General features: G+C 39.9%; 1 protein-coding gene across 3 annotated transcripts in view; it reads right to left on the reverse strand.

Moving 5' to 3' along the window:
- wdfy4 (WDFY family member 4) overlaps positions 1–16131 on the reverse strand; it is a 41822-nt gene extending 25691 nt beyond the window's left edge. Inside the window, exons 1-32 of one of the 3 annotated variants that reach the window (XM_084947962.1) lie at positions 15895–16131; positions 14706–14799; positions 13581–13832; positions 12220–12331; positions 11415–11539; positions 11187–11315; positions 10856–11045; positions 10113–10302; positions 9598–9758; positions 8210–8442; positions 7961–8100; positions 7560–7690; positions 7164–7265; positions 6850–7040; positions 5196–5923; positions 4941–5034; positions 4631–4845; positions 4434–4537; positions 4105–4297; positions 3731–3807; positions 3433–3651; positions 3109–3293; positions 2788–3019; positions 2278–2429; positions 2091–2202; positions 1773–1963; positions 1517–1669; positions 1363–1436; positions 856–1014; positions 645–733; positions 450–546; positions 150–352 (exon numbers count right to left, since the gene is read on the reverse strand). In XM_084947962.1, coding sequence (XP_084804088.1) covers positions 150–352; positions 450–546; positions 645–733; positions 856–1014; positions 1363–1436; positions 1517–1669; positions 1773–1963; positions 2091–2202; positions 2278–2429; positions 2788–3019; positions 3109–3293; positions 3433–3651; positions 3731–3807; positions 4105–4297; positions 4434–4537; positions 4631–4845; positions 4941–5034; positions 5196–5923; positions 6850–7040; positions 7164–7265; positions 7560–7690; positions 7961–8100; positions 8210–8442; positions 9598–9758; positions 10113–10302; positions 10856–11045; positions 11187–11315; positions 11415–11539; positions 12220–12331; positions 13581–13832; positions 14706–14726 — 5254 coding nt within the window. In that variant the 5' untranslated portion in view covers positions 14727–14799; positions 15895–16131. Of the gene's footprint in view, positions 1–149; positions 353–449; positions 547–644; positions 734–855; positions 1015–1362; positions 1437–1516; positions 1670–1772; positions 1964–2090; positions 2203–2277; positions 2430–2787; positions 3020–3108; positions 3294–3432; positions 3652–3730; positions 3808–4104; positions 4298–4433; positions 4538–4630; positions 4846–4940; positions 5035–5195; positions 5924–6849; positions 7041–7163; positions 7266–7559; positions 7691–7960; positions 8101–8209; positions 8443–9597; positions 9759–10112; positions 10303–10855; positions 11046–11186; positions 11316–11414; positions 11540–12219; positions 12332–13580; positions 13833–14705; positions 15850–15894 lie in introns of those variants that run through there. The other 2 variants (XM_084947963.1, XM_084947961.1) reach the window with 2 other exon arrangements.
- Positions 16132–16344: the final 213 nt, after the last annotated feature.

The following is a 16344-nucleotide window of genomic DNA, read 5'->3' on the forward strand; positions in this document are numbered from 1 at the left end:
ATTAGTTGGTTTTAGGTGAAATACTTATATGTGTAAAATTAATAAGTAACGTTCTCTATAAAAACTGCTGTTTAGTGTGGTTGTATTAGTACTTAAAAGCAATCAAATTTCTAATTAAACAAGTAAATATAATGTTAAACTTTATGTACCCATGACAGCAAAGGGTTCTTCCATGCCCCCAATGAGTGTTCCTGGAAGAACTCCCTCTCTGAAGCTTCTCTGCTGGCTTGGACTTGACAGAAAGTGTGTGAGGAGAATGAGACTCAGTTTAAATGTGGAAGGATGAAGGTGTGGCTGAAGGAAGAACAGGAACCAATCACTGCCCAAGGCATCAAATACGACCTTCTGTTGACTAGCAGGGGAAAAAAAAATTTTTTTCAAGGTTAAGCAAGAAAATGGATAAATTCTTAATGCTCAGAATTTGGATAGCTAAAAGGTAACAGACTCACTCTTTGTTTAAAAAGTTGTCTGACTCAAGGATTTCGCAAAGCAAAAGCAGCATCTGGTTGCGGATCCAGATGAGGCTGGCTGGGCCGGTACTCTGAGCTGCAGCACAGGGGAGACAGGCCTGGCTCAGTACAAGTAACAACTTGAGTTAAACGTGAGACACTATGAGACTACGGTTTTGTTTTTTTGTGCTGTACCTGGCACATCTTGTGAAACATCAGATATTTCACTGCTTTCAGGTGCATTACTGGAAGGAGGAAGAGTGTAGACCAGGAAAAGCCCAAGTCTAATCAAATAAAAGGAATCCAGAGAAAGTATGAGCCCTTACCAACCATAATGAGATAACATACTTTTTTAAAAATGTAACAAAAGGACAGTTGTTATTGACAGTGCGTTCCCTGTCTATACCTGCTTATGTCAGTAGCGGTCAAGTAAACCTTAAGGAGAGATGTGATGACACGAGAAATAACCACAACCTTCTGAATGGTCACAGCAGGGTCACACAACTCAAATAGCAGCTTTGGTAACATGTCCACGCTGTGGATGACTGCTGCATTCCCGTTGTCACTGTTGAGGATACCGTGAAGGAAAGGCAAACAGTATTAATATCAATCGCAATCTGTTCCCACAGACAGAAAATCTAATACAGCAATCCACTCAAACATTCACTCTTCTCTTCAGCCTCTGTCGCTGATTCTGTTGAACATTCCCTTGACTTTCTGTCATACAGTTCCAGGATATCGATGGGAAGCTGTTATAAATGTTGACAGAACAGCCGATAAAGTCTGTCATCAATTCTGAACAAAAGCCTCTTTTGTGCCCCGTACCTTGTCAATCATGTGAGTTAATAATAAATTAGCTACTACATATGTAGACACTGTGGTCGGGTTACACGTTGATAACAGTGGAAATTACCCTGAGGAATTCAGGATTTCAGCAAAGTAGTTCAGAACTGAAAGGTGCAGACTGTCTGGAGTATTCTGCCACACCTGAAAAACAGAGAGACATTAAGATTCCCGCTAGCCTTCAAAAAAAATAAAAAGTAACAGGGTAACATTTGGATACCCACATCTAGGTCACACAGCAGAGCTTGGAAAGCAGGTGTTTTCTGTAGGCAACCAGATCCATAGCCCGGCTCAAATGAATTTGTGAGATGCAGAACCAACTGAAAGGTTCGGTGGCTGACCAGACTGCTCTTCATCTTCAGCAGGAAAGCTAGCAGCTACAAGGACATACATAAAAATAGATAACAACTGTAAACAGCAGATATTTATGTCTTTTAATAAATCAACCGTACTACTCCAGCACACGAAGATCTCACAGACCTTGTATCCATTTATGCGGTTCATTTCCTGCTGCATGGCAGTGTTGGTCTCCAATACAGAATGAAGGACTTTAACTGCTGCATACAAAGAGCTATCATCTGGTGCCATTGCAACCAGACTGAGAACAACAGCAGGTCCACCGACGTACAGAAAACCATTCGATGCAGAACTAGGGGTGAATGTACGCACACCTAGAAGGAAGTAGTCAAACATAAAACAATAAATAAATAAATAAATAAATAAATAAATAAATAAATAAATAAATAATGAATGTGTCAGTAATAGGGAACAACAGTTTCAGTACAATATTTGAATTACCAAAATGTCCAACCAGCGCTGCTCCTATGGTACGAGCTGTACCACTCAGGTGTTGGCTGATGTTTTCAGCAAGGAACACAGGGGTGGACTGATCGCGACATGTTATCCCCATCTGCAATTAGACACATGGATTACTACAATCTATTAAAACAACAAACGATTAGTTTCAACAAAAGGCTCACCTTACCTCTTTAGCAATCAGCCTGCAATCCACCTCGCTGTAATCCTCTCTGATCTGAACAACAGTTGTTAATGTGGAAACTGCTGGGTTAATGCCAAATGAGATCCTCTCCTCAGGAACAAGTCTGAGAGGGAGAGAGTCATGATCTCGATCATGGCCTGGACACAAGCAGAGAGGTAAATACAGACCGGTGAAGTATATTAAGTCCAGCGAGTGAAGCTAAACAATGCACAATGGATGGATTCACATAATGGATCACAATAAACTGTCAAATTCTGTATATGAAGAAAAACTACTTGTGCAATTACATGCAACTGATGTAATAATTTAAAATAATCTACCATGATGTTTTTTTTGAATGAGAACTGTTATTAAACTTGTACTTAATTGTAGGTTCACATGATGAAAACTCATGACAAAATACAAAATCAGACTAAACCTAAAGTGCCCATTTAGGATGACTCACTAAAAGTGAACAAATTAGAGATGTGTGAAATTAGTGCAACGCTGACTCACTTGTGTTTCGCAAAGCCAGAAAGTTGCCAAGGTATGCGGTGCCTTGTGTGTATATAGCACCCACTGCCTCAGAGCTCAAAGCTTCTTCGAAAAGGTAAGACGGACCCACTCGCCACACTACAGCAGCATATTCCTTCCAGAGAGGAGGTGTCCCCATTACTCCATATACATCAATCACAGCTGAGGGGTCCATGGAGACATACTGACCAGGGAATGGCTGAATATACTTAATCTGACAGGAAATGGACACATGAATGAACACATGAATGCTACAGTAAGACTTTGAATCAGTTCAGCTCCTCTCTCCTCTCAGCAGCATACCTTTCCTGTCCCCACGGCTTTGCCATTGAAGTAGGCCGAGGTCACACAGCTCTTCTTCAAGTCTTTGGCCATGACCACAGCCAGATGGTGCCACTGACCTGGGACCAGCATACTGGAGCAACGGAACCTCAGCGACGTAGGCAAAGATGTGGGACTGCTAACTTCAGCTTCCGGCTCCATCATATCTGTTGAAAAACATGGAGGATAATGGTTTCTGTAGTTTAAACACCTCACTGCAAAAACACTGATGTTTTTAACTAAAAATTAATTAAAATTCAAAACAAATTCTGCTAAGTTCATACCAAGACCAAACAGTACTCTCACCTAGATATGTTAATGCTTCCTCCTCTGTAGAGATTACCAGACAGCCGTCATAGGCTGAGAAGGAGATGGACAAACAGATGTACTGTTGTTCAGTGCGGGACATGTGGCGAACCACAGACAGTAAGCGGATTGGGTGGGAATCGCAGGCTGAACTGAACCTGTTGATCTGGAACCAGCAGGTAAATGAAAGACCAGCTGTAGGTGGAAAACTTCTGCAGTCTAAAATATGAGAGGGAACTGATTAAACAGTTATTCAGAATCATGCACAAATCTGCAATAATAAAGTATGGGGACTTGCCTCCTCCAATTCCACCTGTTGAGACTGAATCAGCAGTCACGCCTTTCACTGTGGCCAGAGAGGGGAGGAAAAGACAGCTACAAAGCAAAATGTTACATTACAAGTATTTAGCAAATGGCTGATTTATTTATTTAAATTATAAGGTAATTTTTACGTACAACACTTACAGCACAATATTTTATTAACGTAATGATTTAAAATTCTTATCTCTTTTCACTACTGTATGCTCACTATTTTTCCTTTCGTATCACTTGATGAAATCTGATACTGCAGCAAAAAAACCAACAAAAAAACCAAACAAAAAACCCCATCTAATCATCTACTCTATTTAATATTGCAAGAGTAGTCAGAAGCTCAGTGAAGCAAGAACTCACCCATATCCACTCTCACTCATGTCAAACTCTACAAAAGCAGGTGAGCAAGAGAGTCTGTGTGGTTTAAAGGTCCGCGGTGAAGTCATGGACACGAGACTGAGAATCTGGTGGACAGGGATTGCTGAACCAATGGAGTTTGTAGACTGCAACAAACTGAAGCTGCGCTTCAATGTCTTTACCCCTGTATTGTGACCTGGTTTAGACAACAAGCAAAATCTAATGTGTTTCATGTATTAAAACCAAAGCGAAATCTCAAGAGGATGAAATGAAATATTTATTGATTAAAAAAAAAACAAAAAAAAAAAAAAAAAACCCTGACACATGTGTACCATTTGATACAGGTCCGTTGGTTTCTGGGTTACATTCTGACTGTATTTGCTTGGCTGTTTTGTCTCCCAAACACATGAGAGGATCCCCCAAACACAGGAATTTTCTGAGGAGGGAAAGGTTATATAGACAATATTGTAAGTTCAGTACAAAAAAGAAATACTTTGAATATAAACTCCAGTTTATCTGCATAACTGACCTGAAGTCTGAAGGAGTGATGGACTGGGAAGAGAGCTTCTCCAAAATGCGTGTAACAGGTAGATGTAGTGGGTGGTTAGGAGTGAGCAACATGCTCTGACAGTGGGCCAGGAGGATGGAGACCAGCCCACCCTCACACATAATCTGACGGTTTCGCTCAGATTTGACCATTGCCTGGATGTGGTGTGCCAGTGAGAGTTGGACTTCCATTGAGAGCTGTGAAAGAGGAAAATAAATTTCTCTAATGCCTCTTTGAGAATTAAAAAGTATGGCACATTAGAGATTGTAAAATGTCAGGTATGGAAAGGTACCTGTGGGTCCTCGTGAGTAAAAACCGATGGAAGGAGAGTCATAATAACTCTGATTGCTCCTGGGTGAAGAATAACAGGATCACAACTGAACCTACTATAAACCAGGCAACATAAAAATAAAAAAAGAGATTAAAAAAAAGGGGGGGGAAAGGGTCAATACTTGACATCACAGACAATTAGTACATTTATGTGTACAATTTAGATGTGAATGCATAAATTTATATTAAGAAAAACCCTCCAAAATGAAATATCCACCTGTACTGAGACTCCGTGCAAACTGAGGGACTCCTGGGCACCATGTTTCTGGAACTTCCCTGTTTGTCCTCCATGGACTGTGAGCCTGATCCCAAGTGGGCAGGAGGAGCTCCTGAATAAACTCCTTCATGTGCTGCTGTTCCATTTGATTTCCTTTTATCGTCATCACATCCATCCTCTCGCTCTGGTCCCAAATTTAACTTCTGAGGAGAGTATGTTCCTGTGGCAAACTGGTCGAGAAAGGAGAGCAGCCTTATACATGTCTGAAGAGTGAGAGGCAGATTGGGCTGTGGTGTGGAGGGAGAGGCAGAAGCTACAGGGGATTCTGCCAAATCAACAAACTGGTAGAAGCTCTTTCCAGGAGCCTGGTTTTCTTCTCCAGTCCAGGGACAGGAGCACTTTTCACCAACCCACTTCTCTCTCCCAGAGCCTTCAGCATGGAAGCAGCCCAGCTGAAGTAGAGCCTCTGCCAGTTTTTCATAAAAGCCACCAGTCTCAAAATGATGGGCATTTGCAGTGTGAAGATGCACAACCACAGACAAAATGTGCAATGTGAGGAGGAGGTGGTCAACTAGTGGTTGATGCCCCAGTGACTTCCACACTTCTCCCTGCGGAGGGTTAGATAGGGCTCCTTCCATGTCCGTCACCAGAGACAACAGTCCAGTGAAGCCTCCTGCCCTCCTGAAGGCATCCCAACTGTTGGGGCTTTCCAAGACCTTCAACAAAGACTGAAATACCAAAGACAGAACTGAGACCATTTGGACAATCTGCATGTACACTAAAACACATTTTAGCTTAATAATACATTTACCCAGTAGATTCTGATAAAGCATTGACAGATAAAGCAATGTAATAGGCACTAAGCCTAAAATCTTGGCTTTTAAAAGATCTCCCCATTCAATTAAAACAGTGTCATAAAAAATAGATGAAACGTATAGATAAATCATAAATCATTTCTGGTAACTAGTTTTTGGAAGTGAACAAAATCCCATTAGCCTTTATCAAATTTAGAGAACTAATCCATCAGGTAGGTAATGTGTGAGACAGAACGCAGGGGGAAATGTGATTAACTGAAACTGGAGTAATCACAATGGCTCTCAACACTTGCTAGCCCAGGTCGCACCCAATCTGATTGCCACCTGCTATAACCATGTTAGCACAAAGAACAGACACACACATACACACATACACACATACCCACACATCCAGAAAAAAAGCGTGCATGTGTGCACAAACAAGCACACGCGCTCACACACAAAGTACACATAATATCAGCAAGTAAGTGGTCTTCTTGCTGCCATCTATAAAAATGGACACATACAGTAGGTGTGTAACTTGGTTAAGTCTAATCGGATCTGTCCCATTCACTGATCTGATAGAGGTGGTAATCTTCTGAGTGCCACAGCACAAGGCTGCAGGTCTAATCAAATCGGTCCAGAGTTAACAGCTAAACGCATTTTAGCAAATCAATCTGCATTTGTCCATAATGGAATAAGAGTCCCACATGCTAAGAAAATAAATTCAGAAGCTTATTATGTTTTAAGTGTATTACTATTTGTTATGATGTGATATAGAGGCTACATGCACAGTTCAACTTAGATCACTGGATGTGTGTGTGTGAGGTTGTCTCTGATGGAGGGTCCATGTAAAGTACCTGCAAAAGGTCTTGCTTTAATCCAAGTTCCTGCTGTGTGGAGGAGCAGAGAGCTCCAATGGCTGTACTCATGAATTCCTCTGGGTTAATCTCAGCTAGCTGCTCCAAAATGCTCAAAGTGGACTCTCGATACTGATCCACATCCAAGAAGATCTTGATATAGGGAATCATACCAAGGTCTCGCACTGAAACTGGAATACATGTGCAAAACATTTAGCAAAAACAGTGTGCAGCTTCAAGACAAATGAAAGAAATAAATATTTATTATGCCTGCTACACAAGTGACTGGATATGGAAAGTATGACTGCATGTACCTGTGTTTTTGATTGAACGCAGAGTAAGGGCTGACACAACTTGAAGCATGCAAGTAGTGAGCAGTTTCTCGCCGTCCTCGACACATGGCAGCTGCTGAGAATCTAAAGAGAAGGTGTGAACCGCAGGGCACATAGTCAGGATGAAAGATGCACTTTTCAGGTTACATTTGCCTGCTAGACCGAAGGTACATGCCCAAATACAAAGAAGCATACGAGTTTCATTTCACAATGACACACTTTGTATTCTTAAGTACTCTTTCATGGCCAAGTGTTCTGTTCATTCCCAAGTTTTTTGTAACGGCAGGCGTTATGTCACACAAGCACCCTTTGTCTGCACTTAGTACTTGTACAACTAATTATATGACAAGTTGAGGAAACTGAAACAATCATTTATACCCATTTTAGGACAAGAGACTACTCCAGCCTTCCTCAGGATTTTAGCTCTCCTGCGGAGTTCTCCAAGCAGCAGCTCCAGCAGACCCAAGTCAGTTAGCGCCTCGGATAGCATTGCACTGTGCATAGTCATCCTTCAAAACAGAGATTTTATTTAAAGAAATTAAAAGAGCAGTACACATCATTTTTAACATTTAAAGACAGACATTTAAATGATCTGAATAACCCACCTTTTTTGCTTTTAAAGACAACTGTTTTTTGGCTGCATTCTTTTTTTAAAGTAATTTCACTAACAAGACCAAAAACAATATATATATATTTTTTTTATTTTAGGATTAAAAAAATAAACGAGCAAGCAGGAACATACTGAAAAGATAAATATTTTAACAACTTGCACTGCTTACTTGTGAAAACTCTTAAGAGCCACCACTCCAAATTCTATCCCTGCCACCGCACCGGCCAGAGTCCCAGCCCAGCTCTGCTTCAACACATTCAACAGTGCACGTAAAGTCTCATGGGGGATGTAGTTCAACTTAAATATCACCTGTTTAAAATAAAAAATAAATAAAAGATATTTAATCAGGCCCTGTATGCTTGTTGCATTGATGACAAAGGATGCATGTGTATTTTACTGTCAATATCAGAAATCATACCATCTCTACAAGGGAAAAGAAGAGTTTCTGGACAGGAGCTGGTTTACGCCATACACAAGTAGCCAGCTGGGCCACTGACTGAACAGTCCACTCCAAGAGGAAGAAATTGGCTGGGTCTCTCTCCCATATTGTCTGTAAGGTTCGAAGAAGCTGGCAGGCAAGCAGAGAATCCTCAGAATGCATCAAGGAGGCCTGCAGCAAGTGGAAGGCACGAAGGTTCTTCACCGCCAAACCTGGAGACACGAGTATGGAAACTAAAATGTGTCCAAAGACTAGAACACTTCTCAAAATAAGATTTTTGCTTTTAGATCTGATCAGATTTGAGAAAGTATGTTCTATATGAATGGGTAGGGAATGCACTCTTATACTACTTCATGACACAGAGTAATATGAAACAATATCAGTTTGAGGTCAATTTAGCTAAAATATGTTTTGAATTTAAAACCTGAATTATCCGATTTTGCTCTGACATGCAAATTCCTGGCATCACAATGTGAATGTCATAGGACAACAAAGACATAAACAACAGAGCACATGTTCAATCTCACAAACCTATTGAGTTATACAAGCAAAGATTTGATAGTGTCGCATGCATAGGTGCAAAAGAAAAGTAGCATGATCTACCTTGATAGAGTTTGTTTACTGTACTGTCAAAATATTAAGAGGAGGCCTTACATTTAGGTGCCAAAACACACTTATGTTTGTCATGAATAAATAAAAGGCTGGTTAGTAATAGGATTCATTTTCTCGATTACACAAAATTGCATCAAAACCAAATAAGGTCAGCATAAAACAGTCCCTGGTCCCTCTGCTGGAAACAGATCTACTCCTTGATGTGATAGATGGGTGTTGAGTGTGTGTCTGTGTGTATGCTGGGATGATATGTATGTGTTTGTTATGGACACTCTATTTATGAGTGTTGATAGAGATGTGTGTGCATCCATGATAGATGACTGGTTGCTGTAGGCCAGTGGTGAATGGATGTGGGGCATCCTAACAGAGTTAGAGGGGAAGCCTCCACTTCATCATCCCAGACATAATCACCTCAGCTTCCTGTTAACCCGAGGGGCGTTGTGTGCTGCAGTGGGGGTAGCTGTATGGGGAGTCAGGATGTGTGGGAAATCATAGGAAGTGGGTAGTGTAGTTTGGGTGGGTTATATAAAGGCAAAAGTGCAAAGGAGGGATGACCTGTGTGGTTCTTCTGGGAGGGAAATCTGATTCTGTCTTTGCTGAGCCATGCAACTGATATTAATTAGATGGTTTGGAATATGAAGCATCTCTTCCAAATACAGAGTTTATCCTCAAGGTACAATCAGCTCTTAAGTGATAATTAGGGACAGGTGTCCTGAGAATAACAATAGAGAGCTTATTATGAAGGCTTGGCCTACCTTTAGTGAGTGGAGGGTCAAATTTAAAGCCTGAAGGTTGGGGGTTGGTGACACAAAGAGCCACTTTCAGCTCAGTTTTTCCAAGAAGAGTGAAAGACCCAATGAGAGCCAGTAACTCCTCCACAGGCTGAAACTGCTCTAAGGACACGCCCTCCTCACAGCTAATGATTTTATAACAATAGGAGACAACAAAGATAAGAAATGATGAGTAGAAATAAATATTTAAAGATAAGCTCTTTACTAAAGATAAATAAAGCTTCCTCTGTGCTGGCCAACCAAATTGATTTTATATGAAACATTTCATTACTTGAAGTGGTTGTATCCTAATAAATTCCACTTAACTTTCACTAATGTGCATCTCCTTGCTTAAAAAGACCAACAAAACAACAATACAATTCTTTTAACATATTTAATTGTCTTTAGATAAGTATGTCTGCTTAATATGTTTTTAATTGGGTATCATTAACTTCAGCTTCTGTTTCATTGTTTTTTGTGTCAGCGACCTTTATTCTCACCGTTTCAGGATATTCTCGAGGGCCTTGTAACCATTGTTTGTGTCAAACTCGATGAAGAGGGCTGGACTGAGGTGATAGGTGTCTCTAATGAAGCTAAACACAGCCACAGCCACCTCAGCTAGCAGTGATCCTGAGACATCACCAGTGATGTGCAAGAGGTTCTGGATGCAGATGCGAACACAGTTCTTGCCTAATGAGAAAAGCAGTGTTCTTGGTTAGCGAATTGACAACAACATCCATTTGCATAAAAGTTTACAGTTCAATCAAACAATTTCTTTCAACCACACGTCTTTATAGCAGTCTTGAATAGTGACTTAATAAAATGTTTTTCTTAGTGCAAAGTTCAGCAAAGTTCCACAAACTGCAGTAGAATGTTAATTCCACAGCAAAGCGGCACAGAGGCAATTGAGCAAAATACCACATGGAAAAGTGTTGATAGCATCTTGGTATCCAAAATAAATTGAGTAAACCCATGTGCACTAGAACATTCGAATGAATTATTTGTGCTTGTTAAGGCTTCATGTGACTTTCAGTACAACTCTGTTGAGATGTTAGATCATGTTTCTTGCTATAACTAATTCATTACTGCACAAATCACTTCCCACTCATGCTACTATGTATCCTGTTTTGACACAATATTTAAGAGTGCAATGAGGCCTATTACAAGTAAGAAGCAAATCAGTAAGAAGACTATACTTGCTACAAAAATGTTAATTACTGCAAATATTTGTGTTTTATCTTACCTAGTAAGCTGGGGACAGTGTTGCTTGTTGCTACAGCAGAGACTGCTTTGAGGATACGGGAGGCTTGATACCTCCAGGTGGCACTGGTCTGATCCCATAATGATGTGAGACCAATAATAAGACACTGCAGTTCCTGAGTCTCTACCAGTATCTCCACGTTGACTGGCAGCCTACACAGCTGAAGAATAACCTAAAAGAGAAAGACAAGAGAAGTATGGTTTGTCAAAAATTGGGGAAAGAAGAAAATGTGAGTTTGCACAACAGAAAACCAAAATCACAGAAATAAAAATAACCCATTGCGATCTAAAGGGAGAAGTCAGTTGTTACTAACCTGTGTTAATGTTTCCTGAAAGGTTTCTTCTATTTTGATGCTCTCCTTTTTAGATGGAAGGCACACTAGAAGGTACAGACATTTCATCAAAGCACCAGGGAGTTCTTGATTTATACATGACAGTATATCCTGAAAACAAACACATAATTAATTCACCTAATCAACTAAAAATATGGAGTAGTAACCCAACTGAAACTTTACTATGCTTTAAAACTGTTAATGACTCACTGAGCTGTCAGCTGTAAGCAGCAAGAGAGACTTTAACAGCAGCCATCCTAAACTTTCTTCCATTTCATGATTTGTGTCATTATCTGGCCTCTTGAAGAACTGCACCACCTTTTCACGGGCCTCCTCTGAGAGATTAAAAACAAACAAATTAAACAGATTTATTGTGACAATCTGAAGGCATTAATGTAACTCAAAAACAGTTAAATACGGCGGTTTTGCTCAATTTAGTTCTTTACCATGTGCTGGCATAATTATAAATCCAAATTAACAAACAGATTTTTTTTAAGTTAGAAGTGTTTCAGTAAAGTATAACTAAATAGAATTTATTTAATACACAACAGTTTCTAGTAAATTAATTTAAAATGAAATGAAGGTTAAACTTGAGAAGAGGTAAATCACTAATAAGCTACTACAGGGACCACGCTGGCCTTTTTCTAAATTAAATCACGTGTCTAAAAGAAGAAGTATTTACTTCCTCAAATAACTTTCTCTTTCTTAACTAAAGAAATATACAGTTTCATAAACAATGGGCAACAGTTGGAACAGAGAGTAAGACAGGAGAGAGACAGAGAAATAGAAATATAAAACCAGAAAAGTGGTAACCTCTTTCTGTGTTTTCATAATTTTTTAGAACAGTCTGCATTACACTATACTGCATGCTTTTGATTTTCAATATGCATCCAATTTACCAAGTGGCCAAAATAACTGACTGAAAAAATAGCGACACCCAGAAATAGCAGAAGTAGGTGGAGGAAAGTCCCAAAGTCTTAATTTACTGTGCTATATTTACTGTAAGAAGCAGTACCTGCAGGTCTGTCTGCCAGTCTCTTGTGGACAATGCTGATGACAGTGTCAGCGGTGAGAGCTGCGAGCCCCTTGATGTCCAAACCTTCAAATCGGCCACCATCTTCACAGGCCTGGAATCGAAGAATAGAAACCATCACATGTATTTTGACTTATGTCGCCATGATGCCAGGTCTCTCTTGGAAATTCGATTTTTAATCTCGGTGAGATGTTTTACCTGGATAAATAAAAGACTAATAAAAGAAGAAGAAGAAGAAGAAGAAGAAGAAGAAGCTGATTTTTGTAAATGTAGCCATGTACTAAGTTACATGTTGTTCACACAATTTCCCCATCTCTATACAACAAAATACAGTCCCAATACCTCTCTGAAAACCTTTAAGTAAAAACTGAGAACAGAAATATTGATTTGGATTTGATGTACTGTCAACATGTTTGATGTAACCAATTTAATTAGTAAGAGTTCTCTCTGCAAATTACTTTGAAACTGAGTGTAAGAGTAAGTTAAAATGCAACTGATTTTTGCCTCTCAGTAGCAAATCTCGTCAACTTGACATTAAGATAACTAATATTTTACTTAACTAAGTACTTGGCATTAAGTTAAGTAAAATATTACATTTAGACCGCTGTTTTATACTATAAATAATGAAAGGTACCACACACTATACAGTCTTTAGTTCCATGAGAAAATATCAGATTTTACTTAGTTTGCTAAAGATGGACTTATGAGGTTGTGAGGTTTTCACATACAACCACACACAGCCATCAGGTTCCGTGTGGTTGCATGGAGACTAATTATGTCTGCATTTGTAAGAACACAGTGGTGAAACAGTGCATGCAAGTGTTACAAAAAACAGTAAGTGTTCCTCATAACTGGGATGCATCGAGAGAGGAAAAAAAGAAAAACCTCTTTCACCAGTTAATCAAAGTAAGGCATGAAGCCACCAATTTAAAGGAGTTTTTGTTTTTTTATTATTATCTAAAGATACAGGAACAACATACACAATAGTTCGGGAACCACTCAGTGATAAGATCACCTAAGGTTGAAACATCTGACTGTCATCTAATGTTGCTTTAAGTCTTCATTCCTGTGGTTTGAAGCATTTCCAGATGCCACACTGTCTCCAGCAATCTACTTACCCATTTCAAAGTTGATTATAAATTTGAACTTAGGCCCCACTGCAAACTGGAATGACATAATCTAATAAAGGCTCTCAAGAAGAAAATTTGTTCTGTGTTATACAATATTCAGAAATACATAACATGCTCGGTAGACTACTGAGGTGCAAGACATAATTCTGAAAACAATAAACAGAAGAACAATCCGTGGCAAGTATGCACTTATTTGCTTATAGTGGTCTATACCTGTATGTATAGAGGCAGGACTTTCCGCAGATGGTCCTTTCTTTGCTCCAGAGTAACAGCTCTGTGGTCAGGGGTACAGGCTGTTTGAATTCTCAGCTCCTGCAGTTGTTCTTTGAGCACTTGTGTGAGTTGAGGGTTGCTACAAGAGCCCTCCACTTTCTCTGACTTCAACTCCACAGAGACTGTTAACTCTCCCGAAGCACTCAGCTCTCCAGTTTCCTTATTGATCCTCTCCCCTCTAAAGGTTTGCTCCTGGAGGGGGTAAGAAAAAAATATGACTGTTCCATCTTTTTTTTTTATTTTATTTTATTTTATTTTTTTTAGATACAGCAAGGTTATATAATCTTCACAATATTATCTAATCACATTTTCTTCACTTGTGTCACTCAGTTTAATTTGTCCCAAGCTAAACCTTCTGCCGTCAACCCTGGTCACACTGTCTCAATTGAGAAATAGGCAGAAGGACAAACCACTGGCAGTCATGTGCCATTCTCATTTACTGATTACAATCTTTATGAAGGGTCTGCATTTTACAAAGGATGTCCAACTTTCAGTACTTTGAGAGCTACTGTGTGATACTTTTCATGCTTCACACGCACCATTGCTTTGTCAAAAAAATAAGACTGATCTTTTGCTAAGAATAGGCCGGTAGTGTAGTGTTAAATGACCAGCACCAGTTATCGCTTGTGTGAAAATGACACAATAAGCACTCCTAAGGTCAATTCAATACAACTGCACTTCCAAAATCAAAAGCTTGTTATCCTTGTAATAGAACAACATTGTTGGGAGTAAGTGACTCTGAATAAGCCCTTTATTTAAATACTGCGAGGCAATGTGTTTCACTTCTGCTTAACAGCATATCAGGAGGTGAGGAGTTTTACTGCTAAACATTCATGCCATTGTACTGCATGGCAATTGTAGCCAGAGTGTCGTTTCCATATTATAGTCGCTCTATTTCGACTACTTTCCATTTTGAATCACGTACTCATAACGAACAATGGTGGTAAGAATCAGAGGGCTTAACTTATAGCCAACACATTTTGTTACAGCTGTAAGTAAAGTAAAAGGCAGCTCATATTTTCCACAAAATTCATGAATACTTAGATGCAACAGATCATTCTTTACCTGAGTTTGTGTAAGAGCCATCTGGGGTTTTCCTGGCACTAAGGTGATGTTGTCATCTGTGCTGTGTTATTCCAACTACTTGAGTGGTCTGTTTCTGTTCCCATGTCAGGAGGAATGGACAAGAAGAAACCTGCTAAGACATGACTGGTGCACACATTGCAGCCCCCTTTGTAAAAGTACCCGCCTCTTACTAATCTCCACCAAGTAGACTGAACTTTGAGCAACTCAAATCAGCTGGTGCGAGTCATGTGCTTTCCCACTTCCTTAGAGAAGCAGAAGTGAAATAACAGTTGTTTAGCTGGTTAGATGAGGCCCTCCCACTGTAGCTCGAAGAAACGTCCCTTTTCTTTTTATAGACCGGTCTTGTAAGGTTGTTGTGATATTTAATCACAGTGGCATGGCCCATGACTCACCAAAAAAAGGCACAAACCTGGCTTTGAGTCACGAACTGGCGTGAAGGAATTGACTTGCTGGTGAAACAATTGGAAACAAAGTGCTTTTTGTTTGTTTGCTGGTAATAAATAGAATGGCTGGACTGTTTGTGTTTAGGAAGTACTTTTCAAAACCAACCTATGAGAAGAGCAACCCATGCAAGTTGACAGTTGATGTATTTATATGCTAATGTAGTATTTTAAATACAGAAACTAGCCTTTAGCAACGTTGCAGAACACACCACAATTCGTGAATGTGAATTAAAGCCAATAACCACAGCAGAAACTCTGCACACAGAAGTGTGCGGCACTTGTGAAGTGTTTAGCTAAATGACTAAACGGCGCCATCTTGTGAGTATTGACGATACAGAAACGTGTCATCAACAGCAGTTGGGAGTAAAAGAAAAGGCTCAAAATTACACAGACTTTCAAGCTTGATAAGTTAGTGAACCGGTGTTTTTCAGTAAAGAGAGCAGAGACGCTGATGTAGCAAAGAAAATGGCTTAGCAATGTCCTTCAGCATAGCTCAGTATTAGTACTGAGATTAAGTATCACAAGTGAAAATGCCTGCACTTAAAACCGGGGGTTCCAGAATTATCGAATGCAAATTAAAGAGTAAAGATAACAGTGTGGCTATGGAAATCACACATACGTTTTCACACATATGAGTCAGCTCCCCAGTCAAAGTTGCCCTCTCTTTTGTAGGGTCAAGCCGTCATATAGCCGTCACACTTTCAAAACGAGAAGTGTTAACCAACCTTTGTAAGCTGACGAGCTCCTTCCGAGGTTAAAAAGCTGGACTCTTATTTTAGCCTCCGACTCCAACATGCTCACCTCCTGAGCACTATAGGTTAAACCATGCTATTCTTACGTAATCTTACACGACTAAACGCAAGGGGCAAATAATAAAAAAGGCATGCTCTCTTTTCCTTCAGTATATGCCTTACACTTCCATTAAATGTGGTGTTTGCATTTCTTTTACACTATTCTGGTAAGTTCCCCAGGCCACTTTCAGTTTACTAGAGGTGGGCGGGGCCATCCAAATATCGGATGATCGGATCAATATGTTGTTTCTATCCTCTAAGTCAGGTACTCTGGCATACAGGGCATTTTCCCAATAGGCCGATGCACTTTTCGGCCGATGGGTCGGCCTGAAGAGCCACCCAGTGGATACAAGCACTTACAGCCCATTCCCTCCTCTACCTTTG

The sequence above is a fragment of the Perissodus microlepis genome, chromosome 13 (genome assembly GCF_051167445.1).
Source record: "Perissodus microlepis isolate ML-2025 ecotype Zambia chromosome 13, ASM5116744v1, whole genome shotgun sequence".
NCBI classification, from domain to species: domain Eukaryota; kingdom Metazoa; phylum Chordata; class Actinopteri; order Cichliformes; family Cichlidae; genus Perissodus; species Perissodus microlepis.